General features: G+C 34.8%; 6 protein-coding genes and 1 non-coding gene across 11 annotated transcripts; 2 read left to right on the forward strand and 5 right to left on the reverse strand.

Moving 5' to 3' along the window:
* Positions 1-193: 193 nt before the first annotated feature.
* LOC131006144 (disease resistance protein RPP13-like) lies at positions 194-4,415 on the reverse strand. 3 transcript variants are annotated; one of them, XM_057933313.1, is made up of 4 exons: positions 4,165-4,415; positions 1,279-4,090; positions 899-941; positions 194-730 (listed from the first exon to the last, which is right to left on the reverse strand). In XM_057933313.1, exon 2 carries the CDS (start codon positions 4,067-4,069, stop codon positions 3,044-3,046), a length of 1,026 nt encoding a protein of 341 aa, XP_057789296.1. In that variant the 5' UTR covers positions 4,070-4,090; positions 4,165-4,415; the 3' UTR covers positions 194-730; positions 899-941; positions 1,279-3,043. The 3 variants fall into 3 exon arrangements, with proteins under 3 accessions (XP_057789296.1, XP_057789294.1, XP_057789295.1); XM_057933311.1 differs by having other exon boundaries at positions 4,165-4,376; XM_057933312.1 differs by having other exon boundaries at positions 194-941; positions 4,165-4,376.
* A 1,236-nt stretch (positions 4,416-5,651) lies between these two features.
* Positions 5,652-7,008, reverse strand: LOC131006145 (40S ribosomal protein S30). Its single transcript, XM_057933314.1, has 3 exons — positions 6,830-7,008; positions 6,605-6,742; positions 5,652-5,909 (listed from the first exon to the last, which is right to left on the reverse strand). Exons 1-3 carry the CDS (start codon positions 6,831-6,833, stop codon positions 5,863-5,865), a joined length of 189 nt encoding a protein of 62 aa, XP_057789297.1. The 5' UTR covers positions 6,834-7,008; the 3' UTR covers positions 5,652-5,862.
* Positions 7,009-10,604: 3,596 nt separating this feature from the next.
* On the reverse strand, positions 10,605-11,441 carry LOC131006146 (transcription repressor OFP13-like). Its single transcript, XM_057933316.1, has one exon. The coding sequence runs from the start codon at positions 11,381-11,383 to the stop codon at positions 10,802-10,804; it is 582 nt and encodes a 193-aa protein (XP_057789299.1). The 5' UTR covers positions 11,384-11,441; the 3' UTR covers positions 10,605-10,801.
* A 2,248-nt stretch (positions 11,442-13,689) lies between these two features.
* On the forward strand, positions 13,690-16,242 carry LOC131006148 (54S ribosomal protein L51, mitochondrial). Of its 2 annotated transcripts, XM_057933319.1 has the most exons (4): positions 13,731-13,890; positions 14,935-15,041; positions 15,688-15,893; positions 15,930-16,242. In XM_057933319.1, exons 1-3 carry the CDS (start codon positions 13,811-13,813, stop codon positions 15,864-15,866), a joined length of 366 nt encoding a protein of 121 aa, XP_057789302.1. In that variant the 5' UTR covers positions 13,731-13,810; the 3' UTR covers positions 15,867-15,893; positions 15,930-16,242. The 2 variants fall into 2 exon arrangements, with proteins under 2 accessions (XP_057789301.1, XP_057789302.1); XM_057933318.1 differs by having other exon boundaries at positions 13,690-13,890; positions 15,688-16,242.
* A 66-nt stretch (positions 16,243-16,308) lies between these two features.
* Positions 16,309-19,242, reverse strand: LOC131006147 (GPI mannosyltransferase 1-like). The gene is made up of 4 exons (XM_057933317.1): positions 18,725-19,242; positions 18,096-18,278; positions 16,854-17,401; positions 16,309-16,756 (listed from the first exon to the last, which is right to left on the reverse strand). Exons 1-4 carry the CDS (start codon positions 18,993-18,995, stop codon positions 16,454-16,456), a joined length of 1,305 nt encoding a protein of 434 aa, XP_057789300.1. The 5' UTR covers positions 18,996-19,242; the 3' UTR covers positions 16,309-16,453.
* An 897-nt stretch (positions 19,243-20,139) lies between these two features.
* Positions 20,140-21,583, forward strand: LOC131006150 (uncharacterized protein At2g27730, mitochondrial-like). Of its 2 annotated transcripts, none has more exons than XM_057933321.1 (3): positions 20,140-20,516; positions 21,057-21,137; positions 21,374-21,583. In XM_057933321.1, the coding sequence occupies exons 1-3, from the start codon at positions 20,364-20,366 to the stop codon at positions 21,401-21,403; spliced, it is 264 nt and encodes an 87-aa protein (XP_057789304.1). In that variant the 5' UTR covers positions 20,140-20,363; the 3' UTR covers positions 21,404-21,583. The 2 variants fall into 2 exon arrangements, with proteins under 2 accessions (XP_057789304.1, XP_057789305.1); XM_057933322.1 differs by having other exon boundaries at positions 20,265-20,516; positions 21,377-21,583.
* On the reverse strand, positions 20,733-20,804 carry TRNAD-GUC (transfer RNA aspartic acid (anticodon GUC)). Its single transcript has one exon. It is a non-coding gene; the product is annotated as a tRNA-Asp (tRNA).
* Positions 21,584-21,615: the final 32 nt, after the last annotated feature.

Here is a 21,615-nt window from a genome sequence, read left to right on the forward strand (position 1 = left end):
CAAAAATCGCGCGATAAAACAAACTTTTTCACACTGTCCTCCACCAAAAACGGAACATTTATAGGGGAAATTACAAATATTTTATAGTTAAGAAATACTACTAGTTTCTAACTAACAAAACAACCAAAAAGTGAGAATGGGCTAAAACTACCACAGAAAAGTGAGATCCAAACATAACAGAGAACAAAACACATCACAAAAAACTTCAAAATTTCATTACTCACATCTCAAAAGTACAAAAGAAGTTATGCTCAACCAGTGAAGGCATTGAGACAAAGGTGTGATTGCAACACTACAACATATAATCGAACCAATTAACCGAGCTTTCAAACTTGTTCGCTTATAAACTACTCACTCTGCCACTCTACTTCTCAGATGAATACATCTGAGAAGTATAAGTATATGACATATACATACATTAATCACTATATGCAATTAACTGAAGGGGGAAAATACAGTTACCATAACTGATCATTGGGAATCTAAAGCATGAGTACTTCAAATTCGAGGGAAGTTCAATACAGAAACTAGCAGTAGTTTTCACACCACACAGGGTGTCCAAACGGATAACACGACAAATGGTTCCTACAAAATAAAGTAGTTTAACGTGATACTAAATAGAAAGACAGTCAAGTATGATAGGTGATACGATTCGAGATGATGAAATAGATCAAGATGAAAACACCAATTGCGAATCATGTGACTAAAACCTGCTCGTCCTTCGTTCATCCTGAAAAATTTAAAGAATTTGGGGGTAAATACTAACACACTATTATTATGCATGCATTTTACTTCATAACTGTAAGTTTTGCAAACAAAGTTTCATACAGTCATGCTTCATAAATAAAGTTTTCATCTTCATCGCTACGCCTACGCTCCCTAGCAAGTGCAATTTTACCTGCTCCTACTCATATACCGCGTTACCTCATGCCCTGCCATACCTGAAATTTAATAGATAAATATAGGGTGTGAGAATACATATATATTGAGAGGATAATCAAGCAGCCATATTGTGTTAGTGTGCCAAAGTTGTAGCACACAATGAACCTACACACACCCACACATATTGGAGCAACATATCCCTCATTTCAATTACATGTTACATGTGAAATTCTCATTTATAGACTAACTTATAAGAAAAAACAAAGGGAGCAACGTAAAACACTTTACCTCCCATAAAAGAATATTTTATAGCATATCAAAATTTAAATGAAGTGTATTATGAGCGTAATTAGAATTTGAAATCCACTAATTGACTGAAAATATATTAAGACTAACCTTGTAAACTTGATAGTAATGGGTTTCTCATCAAAAGTGAAAGAGGCAGTAACATCAACGCGAGCATCTGTTCTTGGTTGTAATTTCTTGGCACAAGTCAGAGCTACAGGATTGCAGTTCACTAATTCAATATCTCCAAAATCAAAATAAGACAGCCAGTGGATCTCTTCTAGTTTGTAGCAATGTTTCATGCTTAGGCTGACAAGATAAGGAAAGCTTCCATATCTTGCTTTCCATCGTACCAAATCACTGTCTTCAATTAAAAGAAACTGAAGTCTCAAAAAACTTTTCTCTCGCACTTCCCACTTTGGACCCCGAAAGGCGTAGGCTCGCAATTTGAGCACTTCAAGAGATGGTAAAGAGCCAATTACATCCATGTACTCCCAAGGAAAACCCATGCCACTCAAATGCAACTTTTTCAATCCACTTGGAAACATCATCAATGAACTCGGAAACGTATAATCGTACTTAACCACTGGATTTGTGATGCTACATTTCAGTGTCTCCAAACTTCCAAGTGTTGAAATACAATCAAAGCAACTTGAAAGGTCACTATGGTCTTCGTAAGGCGTCAGCTCGACTTGAATTCCTAATTTCCTTATACAAGGAACTTTTTTGGAGAGTTCCAATATAGTACAAATGTTGGCATCCACACCTACAAGTGTTGAGAGCTTTTCCAAAGAAGCAGAATGACATGGAGCTACAAGGCTCTTCCCCAATATCTCAACGTGCTCTAAGTCTTGCATATCCCATACTTGTGTCGGTACATATGATGGAGCTCTACAAATTCTAATGTTGCTATGCGGATGGATAATCAAGACTTGAAGATTAAAAAGGTTGGATATGGTTGTCGGGATTTCTCCATTGCAAGTTAGAGCAAGGTACTTTAGTAGGACTAGCGTCAGAATTTCTGTTGGGAAAGTGTACAAACGTAGATTAAGAGCATCTATTTTCCCAAGCAACTTGAAATTGTCACCTAACGGGATTGGATATTGGTGGTATGGACCCAAAAAAAGGAGAGAACGTGTAGAGGATGCACAGTTTGATCTCACGGAGTCGCAAAAGTCTTTAATACCAAATAAAATGTTATTTTCAAGACACAAGCATCGCTGACCTTTTACATCATCTTCTAAGCCTTCGACAAGCTTTTTTAGGACATAATAAAACTTGTTCTTCCGAGCCTCTCCTCTACACACATGCCGCCACGAAGAATGAAGGCGACAAGTTTTAAACTTGCGATAACTATCTATCCACGAAGATTTAAAAACACTCCTTTTGTCAAATAAAACAAGATTCTTTACCGTACAAAGCTCGTTCAAACATTCCCAAACAGAGTTATCCAATGATTGCCTTTTGTTTGTGTTATGGAACCAGCCCTCAGTAGCCAACATATATACGAGTTTGGAACGGGGGATGTCATAATCTGGAGGGAAGACTCCCATATACAGAAAAGGCATTTTAAGATATTGAGGTAAGTAGTCGTAACTTGGGAAAAGTACCTTTGATATCTCATCATATGCATCCGTGAAGACTGAATTCCTCATTTCTGCTACATCGTCCCAGTATTTTGGGTCTGTATTATGGGATTTTGATAGGATGTCAGCCACTGTAACTATCATGAGAGGAAGACCTTCACAATTCTTGGCAATTTTGGTAATAGCTTTGTCAAGTTGAAAAGGGCAATCCTTTTCACCAAACACCTTCTCACATAGTAACTCCTTACTTTCTACTTCGTTCATAAACCGCACTGATAAAGAAACACAACTCAAGCTTGAGCTTGTGACTTCTGCGTAATCAAGATATGAATTGATCCATCATCTATGCCATCTATGGAACTCATCAAGGAATCCCATATCTGTGTCTCCCACACATCATCGAGCACAACGAGGCATTTCTTTCCCTCCAATCTTTCTTTCAAGTAGACTCCTAATCCGTGATCTCCTTGCGTGATTCCAAACATTTGAGCTAGAATGCCTCGTGACACATCATCGAATCGAGATTTTCTCCCTACCGTAACCCATGCGCGATACTCAAAATGGCTCAAGATTTCAGGATCTTCAAAAACTGCCTCAGCAAGAGCAGTCTTCCCAAGGCCTGCAGCTCCATCAAGTGTGATGTAATTGTTCTTGTCATAATCAAATTGCATCAGACCCCTTTTGAGTAGTTGGAATTGATCCGATAATCCAATCATCTTGGACTTTGTCCCACTCCTTGTGGAAATAGATTGGTCGTCTTCGTCGTCGTCGTCTTCAAGCATATTGTCTACTTCATAAATGTATTCCCTCTCCATATCCTTGAGCCTCTCCATGAAGGAACCAACATCATCTTCTATGCAGTGCAGATCAATGGAGAATCTGATTCTCTCACCCCCAACATCATCCTCAGCCTGAGATTCATTCAGTATTCTTGGCGTGTTGAAGTTTCTTAGAATCTGTGGTTGTGAGGGAAGTGATTCCAATAAGCATCCGAATTCCCATACTCTCTCTGTCATTTCATCATCTACTTGGTCTGCACGAATTTGTGAATGAATCTGTTGGTAGAGGAGGGATTCCAATAAGTGTTGGAATTCCCAAATCAACTCTTTGATTCTTCCATCCAAACCATTCACCTTCTTCCTGCTCTTGCTTGTCCTTGTCCTGTCCAATCCTTCTAGAATTTCTTGCAATGGATCCAACTTATCGTAGGCGAGTTGTATGATATGTGGAGAGGGATCAACGAGGCTAAAATGAGAAGAATGGAGAATGTAATCAATTGTATTCCTCAGAGAATTCACTGCAGCATATGCCGTCATTCCTCGAAGAATTTCGGTTGCCTGCAAAAATTGGAATAAATTAAATCATAGCTGCTCAATTGAAAAATTCTTGAAAATGATGAAGATGGACATACTGTGAAGAATTTAGGTCGGTTTTGGAGTGAGCAAGAAGAAGAGTAGATCAAAGCAGACAACTTCTCTTCTCCTCTCTTAGCTTCTTGTCTTGACTTTCAATTGCAAGAAATTACTTGACTCAATCTTGCAGCCATTGCCATTTGCAGATTTTGGTGGAAATCAGATAATTTGCTAGTTACAGTGACTAGCTTATGATTTTTGTAGATGGTGATGAAATGGGGAAATTCCAATATAGGCCCACATGCAATTTTCTTGCGCGTGATTGGTGGTGTCTAATTTCAAGATAATTTTGTAGTGCCACCATCCCACCAATTTAATTCTCTTTCATTTTTTATAGTACATATTAAAAAAATATATTTAATTTTTTTTATCAATCTACTCATAAATTATACGGTTAATTGCATATAATTTACTGAACTTTCAACAAATTTTCATTTTGCACATGAACTTTAAAATTTTTATTAAAATTACTCAACTATTATTTTTTTCTCATTTTGTATATTTGCTCATTTTTCATCGTGGTGACATGACATAAATATAGTCGTTTGACATTAATATGTATGCGTAGCATAAATATGATCGTGTGGAAAAATAGAATTGACATTGTAATGTAAAATTAACAAATATGCAAAATGAAAAAAAATTAATAGTTGAGTAATTTTAATAAAGATTTTAAAGTTCATGTGCAAAATGAGAATTTGTTGAAAGTTCATTAATTTATATGCAATTAACCCTAAATTATATTTTTATTTTTTATACTTTTATTCATTAAATTTACACATCATTTTTAAATTTAAGTGAAATATTAAATAAGGTTAATTTAGTAAAACAACCCACCAAATTGTAAAAATAAATGGTGAGTATTTTGTAAATATTGAGTGTGAATGAAATTTAAAGCATAAATAAGGTTTCTAAAAAGGAAAACACACAATCTTTGTGAACGGACAAAAATAGTAAACACGCAATCTTTGTGGACGGAGAGAGTATTAATTAAAAAAATGGACTATCTTTTTGGGACATCCTAAAATGAAATAAATGACTAATTTCATGAGACGAAAGAAGTTTTCTACGCGTGGGTGTTTAGCTGAACTTATAATAGCAAAATAAGCATCAAATTATGTGGTTAATTAGCCTATATTATGCTTATCGATTAAAACTATCACCACAGAGATTGATGTCCGATTTGTTACAACAAAAGACAAGTCAGCAAACGTCTTCACAAACGACTCCATTTTCATTGATGTTTCTGTTTCAAAACACATAATTTAACTGCTGCAAAAATCAAAACACATAATTTAACTGCCAATAGTCATAAACCAAAAATCACTTCTCCTGCAGCAATGCATAAATTTAACTGCTGCTGAAAAACTGCGAATGCGCTAAAACTACCGCAGCAAAATGAGATCCAAACATAGCCATTAACAGAGAGCAAAATAGTTTCCTCCTCTTAACACTTCAAGACATTCTACCTCAAGAGACAAATAGATGGTATGAAAACTTTAAATTTCATTACTCACATCTCAAAAGCAATCGAAAAAGATTATACTCAATATTCAGCAGTAATGTTTCAAGAGTTGAATCCCAATAAAGGATGGGACAAAGGCTTAACACAGTCACTTGCAACACTACAACATATAAGCAAACCAATTAACCGAGGTTTCAAACTTGTTCGATTATAAACTAATCACTGCACCCCTCTACTTCTCAGATGAATTTGGCCCCCTCTTCTTTCCAAAGCCAACAACTGCAACAAATACAACAATAGCATACACCATAAACAACTGCTCTCTAAAGCTAAAACTCAAGCAAATCAATTCACATTATGAGGGGAGTTTGAGTGAGCTTATAAGCTACTTCAAAAAGCTTATAAGTTGCTCATTTTTGGAAAAATAAGCTTTTAAACAGTTTACAAGTTGTGAAAATAAGCTCAAACAGCTTATAAGCTACCCCAAAAAATTACCTCCTAAACCTCAACTTATTTCTTCATAATCTTATAAGCAACAATCAATTTAAAAAAACTGATCCCTGTTATGATTTGTTATTTTCATTCCTCTGCAATGAAATCTCTACAACTCACAATCCCCTTTAGCTTATAAGCTCAATTATCCAAACACTTTGACAACCTATAAGCTCTTGAGATATTACATCATATAAGCTCTTGAGACATTATATGTTATAAGCTGTAATCACAAACAGGTATATTAAAAAAAAAATCAGCACCTACTGATGCAGGGGCATAGAAACTGAGCAAAGTTAATTCAAATTCAAAAAGACCTAAATCTATCAGAAAACAACATCAAACCTTCTAAATTGCAAAACAAAAACAATTAGTTACTATGCATCGTGGCATGATTCATGAACAAACATGAATCATTATATGCAATTAAAATCCCCAAAAAAAGGAGGGGGAAAAAAAACTGAAGCGGAAAATAGAGTTACCGGCTGTGACAAAACGGCGGTTGTACTGCATCCGCTTGTGAGCGCGGCCGCGGGGCTTCTTCTTCTTGTCCTGCTTCGCCACCTTGGGCGTCTGCCCTCTCACCTTTCCGGCGCGAGCTAGCGACCCGTGGACCTTACCTGCAAAATTTATTCGATTCACTACAAAAACATACCAAAAATTCATCGAATTAAAACCACGAAGAAGCAGCGATCGAGATGAATTACCCATGGCTGATTGATTTCTTTGAGATCGCTAGAGCGAGAGGGATTCTGCAGCTGGGGTGTGGGAGTGAGCTCAGTGAGGTAGGGTTAGGGTTTTTTCGATTTTGTTATGTATGGGTTGGACTGTAACATGTAATTGGGCCTTCAGCGAATTAAAGTCCAATTTGTAAGTGAGAGAAGAAACTGCTTTTTATGTAATCCATTTTTTTCATATTTATTTATTTTCTTTTAATTAATCGCGAAGGAAAATAATTTAATAATAATAATTAGATTTGTACTATTTGTATAATTTATGATGGCCATATGCAAGAAAAAGTTCTTGCGTGTGTTGAATTTTTTTTAATTTCGAGTTTGATATTTTGATAAGTTAATTTTTCTATGATTTGCTTTTTATGTAATTCATTTTTTCATATTTATTTTCTTTTAAATAATCGCGAAGAAAATTAAAAATAAATACTCCCTCCGTCCCACTTCAAATGATCCAAAAAAACAAGGTCGTGCACTCCACTACTACCATATACATATAGACTACCTCCAAGTTATTTGAGTTTAGATTAATTTATATGCTCGATGACCAATACATATATCTATAATTTATGTTTTATTTTATCAAATATTTACAAAACTACCAACAACAAATACTTCCAAACAAAATACTTCATTCGTTCACGAAATGAGTACCCATATTTTCTTTTTAGTTCGTCCATGAAATGAGTACCCATTTCTTTTTTCAGCAAGTGTACCCCACACAACCCTTTAATTAATACGCTTAAAAAGTGGGATCCTTATTCCACTAACACCACACTCAATATACTCCCTCCGTCCACCAAAGATATGCCACAATTTCTTTTTTCGTCCGTTCACATAAAATATGCCACATTCATTTTTAGTAGTAGGGTTCACATCATTTCACTCACATTTTATTAAAACCCGTGCCGAAAATAAAGTGGCATATCTTTGGTGAACGGAGGGAGTATTTCTTAAAACTTGTGCCGTCCATAAATGGATACTCATTTCCTGGACTGAGGAAGTATAATTTTAAAATAAAAAAAGTTGAGTTGGGACCCCAAGCCCCTAAAGGCCACACCTTATCTGTACAGTCTGGTATTGGGTACACCCGAATATAACGTACAATCGGATTATATCTTCACTTACTTTGACTCGTACCCTGATTTGAATCTATATCCTGACTCAACCCATATAAATAATTATTTTGGGTACGGATCAACCGGATTGTTCGTAAGATTTTGCGTAATTTAAATGGGCAACAAAATAACTACTTTGTGTAACAAGTTTCCCAACATTACCAAAATAAAGGTATGCATACATTAATGAATCACCTAAGTTTTTGGACCACCTAAGCTAAGCCCAACCGCAGCATCTGCCATTTCCAACGACTGTTGCCTAATTCCTTTATTCACAATATTACTAAGAAAGGAAACACAACAAATGTGACGCAAGTATATAACAAATTGTGCGGTGCACAAATTTATTCTATGCTATGATGAAAATTTAAATTTTCTTCTTTGTACATGAAAAATGTTTATTTTTATAAAAATATGGAGTATAATTTTTGTTTACATTGACTAAATTATGGAGTAGTATCTAATGTTGCAATCGCGATTGTACTTGTAAGACAAAATTTTACACATTTTTACATTCTGTTTTACAAAGTTTTTTTTTTTTCTTGCACTTTCATCTATTTATTTTTTTATTTTCTCTTTCTTTTATTAATACTTACTCTGCCCCAACTAACATGATCAACTTCTTTTGATGTCATTCCATATAAGGAAATTGATAAGTTAATTGAGACGGTCCAAAAAAAATTATTGATCAAGTTAGTTGGAACGGAGGGAATACAATTTTAATTGAAATTGGATAGACGTACCCAAATTGGATTGAATGTATTGTATATTTCGATGTACATAAGTTTTTTTTTCATCATGAAAATTGTTGTTTAAATTGCAATCATTCGTCTTTTGTGCTATGTAAGATTTTTTTTTAAAAAAAGTTGTGAAATACATTGTGGTATCTAGTGAGCCACGATAGTTTTTTTTATCCGAAAAATTAATGAAGTCACAATTGATATAAAATTGATACTATTTCATACTCCCTCCGTCCACAATTTAATGCCCTGTTTGGCTTTAAAAAGTTGTCCACAAATTAATGCCCTGTTTTGCTTTTTGTACCCTTTTACTCTCCTACTTTTTCTATATTTACTACCCTTTGCCACTAATGGACCCACCTTCAAACACCTTTTTCACTTTTATATTCTATATTTACTACACTTTATCACTTTATCACTTTAGTCAACTACTTTATCAATTTAGTCAACTACCCTTATATTTCATCCACATCACATTTTTCAGCTTTCTTAGTCTCCGTGCCAGGACCCAAGTAGGGCATTAATTTGTGGACGGAGGGAGTAATTTAAAAAAAATGTATTTTTAACAATTGAAGTTATAATTGATATTGATAAAATAATTTGAAATAATATTTATGTATTATTATATTGGCCCACAAATATATATGGTAAGAAGAAGATGACAAAATAGAGGTACCTTTTTCATACTATGAAATAGGGCATGTTTCATGCTTAAAGGGGACGGGTATGGACTTTTCTTTCTTCAAGACGCCTTTTTGCAATTTCTTATTAAAACCAAACAAAACATCAATACAACCTAGCTATAAGCTACAAACTTTAATTATCTTTTTCCCTCTTCCATAAAAATGACACCAACCTTCTTTATTCATTAATTCATTTGCAGCTCAATCTTAAGTTTCTTCAATAAGATTTGTCACGAATTAATTGTTCATAAATTAAGAATCTAGTTAAAGAGAGTTTTCAATTATGCACACATAAACTTGTCCAAAAAAATGGAGTATCACATAGAGCAACTTGTTCACATTAGTATGTCATCTTTTGATTGTGTTAATTAAGGCATGATGATTGCGTTTTATTTATTACTAATTCTGATTATTGGAATTATCAGCATGTGCAACTGTGTGAAAAATGGGTTTCTTAATTAGGTTACAAAAATCAAGAAATTAATTCCCCAAAACAAAAGCGCTTTTGACTTTCTCCCTTAATTTGTGACAGTACGTTTTTATCCATGCACGAAAAGGGAAAAAATATCAACAATATATGTTGAATTTATTTTATTTTATCAACGTTAGTATATGAAAAACATAAAAATTATGATAGCATCTAATTAATATACACTATAAAAAATCGTAATATCTTATATTGCACGAACCCAAAAACACTGGTTATTTTTCTAAATACAATTACTAATTTTTCTAAATACAATTACTAATTTATATAACAGCCCATGAAATTACTACACTTCAAATAAACAATTACACTTACAAACAAACCACATTTTAAGACTGCAATTAAATAATTGTAATCACACAACATTCATTTCCACTTTACACAAGCTAGATATGTAAGCCAAACCATATATATATAGGCGAAAGTTGAAATGAGAACACTCGTGAGAATCACTTTCAGTTTTTCGATCGCTAAAATTTACGGTGAATACACCACAATCGTTCGCCGAATCTCATGATGGACGAAACATCCTTCTTCTTCTTTTCGAGTGCAATTAATTTCACCGTGAATACAATGATTTTATATGTTGTAAAAATGAATTTTTTCTTTTTTCAAATACAATTAATTTAATAATTAATGAATAAATTACGTTCAATACCTTCACGATCTCAAGATAATCAATATTTGTATCTCTCTCTATATATAATATTAATCACAACACATTAATGGCCTGAAACCAAACAAATTAAAACATCTAAAAACTCAATTGGCATGATCAATTACATCTTCTAATCCATTCTATACATGAGAGAGAGAGAGAGATTATGTTTCAACCTACACTGTACAAACCAAAAGGGATTGAATATTATCACACACAAAAACCATGCAACAACACCTCTCTCTCTCTCTCTCATCACCTACTACAACTGATCATGATGAGAGAGAGGCGAAGAATAGGGAGAAGAGAAAGAAGAAGACGCAGACGAATACATCGTAGCACTCGTCGAATCCGACGCCGCAGACGCCGCCGTCGCCGTCATCTTCTTCGATTCCACCGCCGCAAACCCCACCAGCAAATCCACGAACGCGCCGACGATGAAGCCGTGATTCATCTTCCCATTCATCCTCAAATACCACAGCAGCAGCTCCTCCAAACAATCCCAATCCTTGAACAATCCCTGGCTCTCCACCATCTCCTCCATCGACCTCTTGAAGTCCACGTATGGATCCTCCGATTCCACCGCCATCGCCACGCTGCCCTTGAACGGCCGCGGCCGTGGAGGCCGCGGCACGATCGAGCTCGTCTCCTCCGGCTCGAAGAACAGCCGCTCCGACAGCCTCGCCGGCTGCGGAGACGCCTCGTCTTCGGTCGCCGGGGAGAGATCATCGTCGCAGCGGGCGTCGTGCCCCCGGAAGGAGAGGGTTTTGGGGTGGGTGCATGGTGAGGGGCATTGTTTGTAATTCTTGAAGAATGAAGGGATGATTTTCATTTTCTTTGGCATTTTTATTTTTTTGGTATATATGTTGTGTTGTGAGAATTATATATATGTGTTGGAGAATGTAATGAGGTTTTTGTAAGGAGTTGGGGGGTATTAATAGTGGGGTGGGTGTAGGGTTGGGGTAGGGGGTGGATAAAATGTGAGAGATAGGTGTGAGGAGTTGGGGTGGGGGGGGGGGGGGGGGGTGGATAAAATGTGAGAGATAGGTGGAGGAAGGTGAAAAGGGAATTGGGAATGGTGGGGGCATTTAATGTATATAGTGTTATATTTTAGAGGATATTGCAGCTCACACTAATGGAAACATTTAACAACTCAAGGAAATAATTGATATATTACTTATAATATTACCTTACAAATACTATATTCTTTTATTGTCCTTTCCCCAAAAATGATAAGAAAGAATCTTGATTTGTCTTTTCTAACTTCCAAGTTGCGGTTGGAAAAAACTTTTAATTGGGGTGGGCTGGGGGGAGCTTCAGCACCCTTCAACCGAATTATTCTCTTTCATTTTTGTGTCGCAATGTTCAAGTGTTTGAATTCATAAATTTTCACGCGATAATTTAAAAAATTGCAATTAAAGTATTACTCATACAATCTGATTTTGTCAAAAGATTTTTTAATGTGACGATGAAGTACAGTCTGTTGGTAAGACGCTTCTCTTTCAACCAATAAGTCGGGGGTCGAGTCATCTAGAAGGCTAGAGTGTGAGTGTGTTTTTCCTTTTTTTGGGTGTAATAAATTGAAAAAAAATAAAATAATAATGTGTAGTGTACTAAAACAATTTTGACACACCATTCCAAAAATAAAATGATAATACTTTTTATGGGACAGACGAAAATAAAAAAATTAATAATTTCTTATGGGACGAATGGAGTATGTACTTTTGACACACCAAACTCGCGAAACAATTCCTTTTTGGTACTAAAATTTCAAGAAAACAATTTCGAAAATAATTGATAAACAAATTATAAACGTTCAAACGCATGTAACTAATAAAAATAGTAAATTATGATTACATTTTTGAACATGAAACATAGTATGTTTGGATACATTGAAATATGTGATTATAAAGTTGAAATAACATGTGAGTATTGGTACATAGTTTATTGCAAGTTGAATGTATGTATCTAACTTTTGTTGTTTGATGCAATAAAGAGGCAATGTGAGTATGATAGAGACTTTAACTGACTATCATTTGCTGCTATATATAATGCTCTTATCTGCTCATGCAATTCAGGGCCCATTGATTTTCTGTGATTATTTATTGCTAACAAATGATTTGGTGATTTAATTGTTATATTTGGTATTAAGCTATTAATGCTAGCTCCCACCAAAAAAAAACATAATTAGTAGATGGATTTTTTTTTCTAATTAAGGGGTGATATTTTTCTGCACGAATTCCCACAAAATCTTATACTACTACTACTATAAAACGGGCATTGTTTATAATTTATATTTTGCAAGGAAAAAACAAAAAATAAATTTCTTAAATCCATCTCGTTGGTAAACACTAAGATGAAGAATATTTTTAAGGGTTATTCGCCTGTATATATACAAATTTATTTTATTTTTTAAAATTTAAAATGATTTTTACTTTTTATTTATAAATACATGAACTTAGTGTTTTTTTTAATACCGATAAGAAAAACTCAAATTTATTTTTGACTTGAAGGCCGAAATACATGACGTGGACTACAGAATACGCACTTGAATAGAGTAGTTGTATTTATAATTTTGATTGGAGTGTGAATGACATAGTATTTTAGCCTCCGCGTCAACAGTAAATTAGAGTTTTAATTTTCATTGTTGGTGTTAAAAATCATAAAAAAAAACATGTATTTGTGGGCAGAAAACAAAAACTATATTAAATTTCAGAAAATGAAACAAATTTATGTATTTACATATGAATAACCCTATTTTTAAACATATAAAAACATTACTTGCTTGCTTTGAACTTGAATAAATATATTCATTGAGATAAAATCACATTAGAAGGAGTAACACTAAGAATTATTGTGTAATGATGTGCATATCATACGATTCCAATAAATTACATCTACTTAATTTTCAATATAATCAACACCACAAACTTTTATAAGATTGTTTCATCATTTTCTCAAATTCAAACTCATATCCAATAATATATTTATAATAATATATACCAATCTTTACTAAAATCATAGCCAATCTTTTTCATTTGATGAGAAATAGAAGAGGAGAAAATGGTAAATTGAGAGGGAACCGGAAAACCTAGCTGAACCGTTGAGGCTAAACCGAACCGTCCGGTTCGCATCTCAAACTCGGTTTTCGTGTTCCCTAATTTCTTTTACGCTCTTCACTCACTTTGTTCGCTTTTTCTTCAAACTACACTCCCATTTTCGCGTTCTACTCCATAGCTGTAAACAGATCGATTCATCTTCAAAAGTCGAAATGTCTGTGAGAGGTGCGTGGCAGCTGAAGAAGCTTGTAGTGAGTTACTGCAATTGGGGTGGCAGTAGCAGAGGCATCAGGTGATTAGATATGCGATTTTTTATTTATTTTTTTCCAAATTTTGGGGTTAGTTTTGTATTGATGTGGTTTAATTTCGGTCGCTCTTGTGGTTTCCTGTAGCTATTGAGAAATAGAGGTAGGGCTTTTTGTTCTATTTTTTCGAAGAAGAGGATTAGTGATTTAATTTGAATAAATTGGGTATGAGCTTCTTAGTTTAATTATGTGTTTTGATGAAGGAAAAGAAAAACGGAATCTGTTTTAAGCTTCAATGAGCCCTAAGTTTGAATTTTTTCAGTATTTGATGATGAAAATTTGTGAAATAGATGGAAATAAATGTTTAGGGTTTTGGTTATTTGTACTCACAATTGGGATTAATTGAAACATAGCAAACCTCTCTTTCCGAACTTAATAGTTGCTTTTTAGTTCTTAGCTTGTGAAGTGAATTGATGCATCTGGTAGTAGTATGAGTTGTTTCACTTGTTTGAGCAGCTTGCTTTTGATTGAAGTTTATAGTAATGTGGCCGAGGGTGAATAAAATTACGGCAACCATATGTGACAATTTCGTGTTATATGATGTGAAAGGGACACCCGTAGTCAGAGGTTTATCGACTTGACTATGAGAATCGTGCTTTCATCATGCATGATTGCAGAGTTTTTCCATTTTATTCAAGTAATTCACCGTTTCCGTGGTATATGTGGTTTGACAGAGCAATGGGATTCTTTGTGCATTTTTATATCGTACCTTTTCTTATGCTTTTTACATCTAGACTTGTTACATACTCTGCCTCGCTCGTTGAATAATTATGATTAGAAACTGAGAAACATCATGCACACATTGATGGTTCGACATTTTAGTGAGAATTTCCTACTTGGATTTCCTTGAGGTTCTAAGCAGCATTGGAGAGTTATAGTCACCAAGAGAACTAAATTGTTAAAAGGATGTGTGGTTGGATTTAGAGTCGAAGTAGAAAGACTTATTAGTTTCATTTGAGGGAAGTGAAAACAGCTTCGTTATATAGTAGTTTCTGTTAGTAGAGGATTGACCGTTTGTGTATCTGATTTAGGGCATTTATGGAGTCTCAGCTGCCAGATTTTATAGAGAAGAATCCTCAGCTTGAGGTGGTCACTGAGCTAAATCGTGGTTATCATCCACTTTTGAAAGGATTCTATAGTAAGACCTCTCTCTTTACCCCTTGTTGTTTTGGGTCATGTTGGTCTTTATCATGTCTAGAATGCTACGAAACATGAAATTAGTCCAATTCCTGAATGATGATTGATGATTATTTCTGCTCGATTATCTTCACTTTCACCTGGTATGTATTTGAATATATAACTCCATGGATTGGTTTTGCTTTGCACCTCTTAATCTGTACTTTAAGTTACGACTAGCCTAGTAAGAGAAGAAATAACTCTCGCTTGTACTAAGTATTGTCGGCAGAAGCCTGCTTGAGATATATGATCTCTATTAACAGTTATAAGAGTCTCGAATCCTTTCATATGTCCTCTAATATGGATACTGCGTTTTCATTTTCTTATAAATAAAAAATGAGATCATACTCATGCATTCTTATGGCTTGTGGTGTGCAGTGTGCCTAATACAAAGTATAATAATTCAAAATGTGAAGTAGAGACATCAGACATCATAACTTTTCGTGTAGAATCTAGGAGAACTATGTTTTTCTTCAAATTCAGTAAACTGATTAGTGTTTGGAGTACGTAACTGCAAGCAATATTTTCATATTAGCGGTTTAGGTGTGCTCGTACGAGAAGGGATTATCTGAGTTTTAACCAGAAACACGAATGTTATATTTATGCAGAAAACAAAAATGAGCGCGTTGTCTGTGTGAAGAATATGACTCCGGAGGATGTACTCCAGTGTGCTACCAGGCTTCGAAACTCTCAAGGAAGGAAAGTTTTGAAGCTGAAGACGAGGCACGTGACTAAGCATCCTAGTGTTCAAGGGACTTGGACAACAGACTTGAAGATTACAAACTAAACAAGGGGGTTGCTTATGGGATTTGACTCCATTTTCAGGACTTGGTGTGAGAAGTAGATGTCTTCTATTTTTAGCATATTATCACAAGTTATACAATCAAATCGAACCAGTGACATGATGATTTTGTTCTCGAATTCTTTGGGCATCTGAGATGAGTTCCTCGGGCGAATATTATTCGCGTTGCTGGCTGGAAGATTCTTGTGTTGATTAGTTGAAATCCACATGAATTCAAGCAGCAGTAAACAGATTTGCTGCTATGGATATTGAATCCTCTAACCAGAATGCAACTTTAGGGAACATATGCTATGTTTTGATCTTGTAGTTTTTGCCAAATGGTTTGATTTGAATAAATATATTGTTATTATTATTTGATGAATCATGATATATGGATTGCAAGAGCTCTGTTTATAAGAAACTAATTTTTTTTGCATACAAAAAAGGAAAAAATGACAGATTGTATGTTGATATTCAATTCAACTCCGAGGAGACACAAACAAAACTAGATCTAAGCATTGTTGCAGGCAAAATTCGACAAAAATCCTTCAAAATTCCTAAACTCAGAAAAAAGATACAAGAAAATCATACTACTAATCATCTTTGCTTGAATATGCCTGCAATGGTTTAAACAGAGGACAAAATACATGGCTACGAATAACATTGATCATAACAAAGGTATTGGCTGCCAAGAAGAGTAGACTTGCCATCCATAGTTGAAGGAAGACGTTCTTGCCTCGGAACTCGAGTAAGTAACCCCACATCAGCCAATGCGTTTGTGCTCCGATCCATACGGATATGCAAGCCAGGCCTCTCCATTTAAGCTTCATATTGCTCCATGGAAGTATCAGAGGCAGCAGGCAGAAGAACCACACGAAGTACTGCGCTGTTATGACCTGTAAGGAAAGATGGGAACAAGACGATGATATGTACATTGCTGGGGAAGTTAGTAGCATGGTGAAGATGGGAATGTGATATTGCATTGTCACTAACCTTGTTAAATGCTACAAAAGCCACTGTCTGAAGGAATAAACAGAATGGCAAGTCCGGAGCGAAGCGAATAATTAGAATCAGCTGGACTATGAACTGGGGCAGAAAGGAGATGAGTTTCTCCAGGATTGAAAACTGATGTTCGTAGTGGAGGTATATGTGGTAGAAATAGATCGAGAAGTTGTGGCGAGGGTCGGTACGTGTGAGATGGTATAGCAATGCCTCGTGCAAGAAATCCCATCCGTATAAATAGAAACTAAATCCTGTCAAGATTAGGAAAGTAGATCCGGACAGAACTCCAAACATGACTCGTCTCCATGTTATCATGCTTCTGAAAAAGTTCCAAATATACTGGAAACCAGTTATTTCTGCATTGCTCGAGTCACGGGATGACTTTAAGGTTCTAAAACTCCAGTGCACGAGGGCGGGCTTTTTACCAGGTTGAAAGTAGCATGGATCAAGAAGTATGATGATCGGGAGTGCGTAAATTATGGGATATATTCTCAAGTGAACAACAAGGCCATACCAGAATGCAGCCTGTAAGAGATGGTCTGTAGTCCACAGAAAGAAACACACAAATTATATCACTAGATTTGAACTACAATTGACATAAAAATATAGGAGCATCTATGTTGTAGGAAGACTGGAAGAGCAGTAAGGTATGTGGCTCACAAACAGTAGATATCTAAAGAAAAATGTAGCTTTCATGCATATGTTGGAATTTCACTTTGGATTTCTAATACTCATAGATTTTCATCAGTCATCACCGTCATATGATACTGTGTTTGCACTTTGCAGTGAATTAACTCACTCCTCAAGATGATGAACTTTCACATTGATGAACAACTGAAAGATTACTTGAATGTTTCCATTCTCATTTCTAATAATTCATTTTTACATAAGTTGCTCCACAACTGTAAGTAGATACTTGCCTCTTTGGACCAAGATTTGGAGAAGTTCGTCATCTTAGCTCATTTTATTTTAGCCAAAAAATACAAGATGCTTGTGAATGGAACATTAAGCAAACCTCGGATGCAATGATTGGTTGATTTGAAGTTCCATTTATTTTACTTAATGTTATCATCACTATAACGTTGCCTCTGAATGTCACTGAACATTTCTAGTAGATTTTCTCATTAAGATTTCCATCTGCAGGTAATTGATATGGAGCCTAAGAAACATAGATTTTACACCAACAAGAAAGCAATCACAGGGCCTACTAATAGAAGGGTATAGAAGTTGTACCTTTCATCAGACATATCAAAATCCATAGAATCATGGAGCAAACAACGGGCTCGCAGTTCCCACGTGTTCCAATCGTGAAGGTGAACGGGTTGAAAAGCCATACCATTGCCGAGTATGTAGATAGTTTCTCAGGAACTCCTCTCAACTTCAGTATTCTGTGGATAAGCAACCCCACAAGTAGATCTGTCAATTCAATTTAGTTATGATACTTCATCGTCTGCATCATCGAGAGCTTATGAGTATGATACACTATCCAGTCCATAGCAAGCGATTCATAACTCAACTCTTTGCAAAGATGTCATAATTTCAGTAAGAAACCAACTTTCTGTTAGCTAGAGAAAGAAAAAAAGGAAACTCTAAGCAGAAATTGGTTTAGCCTCTAAAAATTTGGTGGCATGAATTCATCTACTTCAACTAAACATTATCGCAATAACCACATTTAAGAAGTTAACTACCTGAAACCGATTCCAAATCAGGTAAAATTCACAAAATCCTAATCCACTGACAACGAGATTCAAACTGAGATCATACCACATCACTAAACGCAGTCAAAATCAAAGTCCAAGCTAATTTAAGTAGCTAATTTGAAACAAAAAAGTACTCTAATTAGTAAAGTAACACAAACATACCTGATGCAGAAAACATGAATTTTCCCCACGACCGATGCAGGAATGAATTAGGCATCAGAAGGAAAGCAATCAACGGCGAATACCGATACGTCGATCTTTCATACGGCGATTTTCCAGAAGCCATTAATGCCGCGGCATCGGAGAAGACGAAGTAGTCAATATCAGTGTATCTGACCTCCATGTGAGCATCTTGCCACTCGCCGTACAGAATCAAAACCACGCGAAACACTGCTGAGATGAGAAGCACGGATCGGAAACCTATCTCCGCCATTGCTCGATTCTCGAAGACAATTCGCAGCCGCCTTCCTTGATACTGAGCCCGGTTTCAAATGTTGGGAAATACTATCCGGAATGTGAGAAAAATCGAAATTTCAGCTTATATGCATACAGCAATTGAATCGGCGGTGATGGATTGAACGGCGGCGCGGCGGCGGAGGACGCGACTGAGGGGTGTGTGGGTAAGCGGCGGTTTACTAAACAAATTGAATGTGAATAATGTTTTAATAGTAGACCACACTATCAGAAAGGGAATTAATTAGTTTCATCTATTATGAATATAATAATACAAAATATTAAATTGATTAAATGGAATTGGTTATTCTACTCCGTCCATCCACAAAAAATAGTTATTTTTTTCATTTTGAAATGTTCACAAAAATTAGTGTCTTTTTATTTTTAGAAACTATTTATCACATGATGGGCCCTATTATTCACTCATAATATAATTAATTATTATTATAAACACTATTATTTAAGTCAGATCATTTCTCCCTTTACAATACAATAACTATTATTAAAATTCATACCGTCCACCTATAGGATTATTTTTGATGCATGGAGGGAGTATTATGTGATTAATTTCATTTGATACATTAGTCCAAATAGTAATTACATCATTATTTTCGATTTTTATACCATATTAAATATTTTATCACAAATTTAAATTTAAAATATATATTGAATATTTATTGATGAATCAAATTTAATGATATTTAAAAAAAATCAAGAAAAGAATGTAAATAATTCATAGAAGTAGAGAGAAAATAAAGGAGGGAATGTCATAGAGGGAAAAACTCACTTTTCATAGATTATATATATAGATAGATAGATATGGATTTCAAGTTATGCTCCTATATTCCTCCCTAAAGCTTCCCTATTTAATTTTAGGATCTCGATTTTATAAATGCATACACCAGATCTCTTATTTTCTACATAAAAACAATAATTATGTGTGGGCCCTACTAATTATAAGCTTAAAATAAATTTAGGGTGAGTGTAAATTTAAGATTGAATTTAGTTAGGTGTAAAATTTTTTGTGGGCCCCTATTCAATTTAGGGGATCTGTTGGATGCATTTTTTATCTCATTTTCAATTGTTTTAGCCTAATTTAGAGTTAGTAATGCATTTAGGTGATCTGCTGGGAGTGCTCGGAAAAGTTGCAATGAGCCGTCATTTTGAAATAGTGGAAAACTAAACGAAATATATCAATTTGTAAATAAGAAGTGATAATAAAATAAGAAGTGATAGTTATCCAAAGTATTATTATTATTATTAATATCATGAAGGTTGTAGAAGGCATTTAACATTTTCATATACATACACAAACAGCATAGAAGAACTGAAGAAAGCATCGCGGTTGATGACGCTGAGATCTGTCGTTTCGTGCAGTAGACTGTGTCGTTTAATGGAAGGCAGCTGGCGGCCGCCGGCGTCGAGCCTCCGCTATTTCAGCGAAAGCAAAGGGCGCGTGCTCAGTGAAGAAGAGCGCGCTATCGAGACTGTTTATATTCAGGTTTTCTTCTTCCTTCTTAATATTTTCTATTTCTTTCTCTTTTTTATTATGATTAAAAAAATGAAAATAAAAAATAACTGGAAAGGAAAAAGAGACTGTTTATATTCAGGTTTTCTTCTTGCTTGTTAATATTTGTATCTCTAATATTTGTATCTCTTTTTTATTATGATTAAAAAAAAATGAAAATAAAAAATAACTGGAAATAAAAAAAGTCAACGCCGTTGCCGGGGATCGAACCCGGGTCACCCGCGTGACAGGCGGGAATACTCACCACTATACTACAACGACTTCATGTTTTTCTTCTTCCTTGTTTAACTTTTTTATCTTTTTTATTATGATGAAAAAAATGAAAATTAAAAATAATTGGAAAATTAAAAACGACGCCGTTGCCGGGGATCGAACCCGGGTCACCAGGCGGGAATACTTACCACTATACTACAACGACTTGATGTTTTTAACTCTGTGTTGTGTGAATTAATATTTATATATATATATATATATATATATATATATTTATTATTATTATGTTTGGGAATGAAGAAAATGGAGAGGGAAAGGATGGAGAAGCTGAGGAGGAAGAAGGCTGAGCAAGAGAAAGCTGACAATGACAAGTCTGAAAAGGTAATTTTTAATTGTTTGTAATTTCAAAATTATATTTTTAATTGTTAAGTATTATGTTTATATGGAAACTATATATGATATATATGAGCTGGAAGTTGTATGCTTCATTGTTTGAAGTTGCTTTTTTGATGATTTATATATATGGATCAAGAACTTGTTGGTTATATATATTCTTGAACAAATCCAAAACTAATTGTTTTTTTTTTTTTCCTTTTTTTTAACTTCCCATTTACTAGAAAGCTGAAGAAGGTCCTCACAAGAGCTGAAGCTGTTTGTCAGCAGTTGGATAAGATGTGAACTTGTGTTTTTTTAGCTTTGTTGAGAGAATAAATGTGTTTGCATCTTTCTGTTTTAGGGTTGTTTGAACTTTGTATATAGTTGAGTAATCTATGAAAACTTCAAACTGTTTGCACTTATAATATATACTATGGAGTTCTTTTCGATTACGTGCTTGTAAATCCACGACGATCCTCTTCTT

The sequence above is a fragment of the Salvia miltiorrhiza genome, chromosome 1, assembly GCF_028751815.1.
Source record: "Salvia miltiorrhiza cultivar Shanhuang (shh) chromosome 1, IMPLAD_Smil_shh, whole genome shotgun sequence".
NCBI lineage: Eukaryota > Viridiplantae > Streptophyta > Magnoliopsida > Lamiales > Lamiaceae > Salvia > Salvia miltiorrhiza.

What these genes read in the sequence shown, in the direction of transcription:
- LOC131006144 (XM_057933311.1), bottom strand. Translation starts at nt 3,017, where the DNA reads ATGAACGAAGTAGAAAGTAAGGAGTTACTATGTGAGAAGGTGTTTGGT.
- LOC131006145 (XM_057933314.1), bottom strand. An exon ending in CCGCCGTTTTGTCACAGCCG is followed by an intron (nt 5,910 to 6,604) that starts GTAACTCTATTT and finishes TATTTGTTGCAG; the next exon opens with TTGTTGGCTTTGGAAAGAAG.
- LOC131006146 (XM_057933316.1), bottom strand. Translation starts at nt 11,383, where the DNA reads ATGCCAAAGAAAATGAAAATCATCCCTTCATTCTTCAAGAATTACAAA.
- LOC131006148 (XM_057933318.1), top strand. Translation starts at nt 13,811, where the DNA reads ATGTCTGTGAGAGGTGCGTGGCAGCTGAAGAAGCTTGTAGTGAGTTAC. An exon ending in GGCAGTAGCAGAGGCATCAG is followed by an intron (nt 13,891 to 14,934) that starts GTGATTAGATAT and finishes TATCTGATTTAG; the next exon opens with GGCATTTATGGAGTCTCAGC. An exon ending in ACTTTTGAAAGGATTCTATA is followed by an intron (nt 15,042 to 15,687) that starts GTAAGACCTCTC and finishes ATATTTATGCAG; the next exon opens with AAAACAAAAATGAGCGCGTT.
- LOC131006147 (XM_057933317.1), bottom strand. Translation starts at nt 18,995, where the DNA reads ATGGCGGAGATAGGTTTCCGATCCGTGCTTCTCATCTCAGCAGTGTTT. An exon ending in ATTCATGTTTTCTGCATCAG is followed by an intron (nt 18,279 to 18,724) that starts GTATGTTTGTGT and finishes TTGAATTGACAG; the next exon opens with ATCTACTTGTGGGGTTGCTT. An exon ending in CTTTTGTAGCATTTAACAAG is followed by an intron (nt 16,757 to 16,853) that starts GTTAGTGACAAT and finishes CTTTCCTTACAG; the next exon opens with GTCATAACAGCGCAGTACTT.
- LOC131006150 (XM_057933321.1), top strand. Translation starts at nt 20,364, where the DNA reads ATGACGCTGAGATCTGTCGTTTCGTGCAGTAGACTGTGTCGTTTAATG. An exon ending in TCGAGACTGTTTATATTCAG is followed by an intron (nt 20,517 to 21,056) that starts GTTTTCTTCTTC and finishes TTGGGAATGAAG; the next exon opens with AAAATGGAGAGGGAAAGGAT. An exon ending in ACAATGACAAGTCTGAAAAG is followed by an intron (nt 21,138 to 21,373) that starts GTAATTTTTAAT and finishes CCCATTTACTAG; the next exon opens with AAAGCTGAAGAAGGTCCTCA.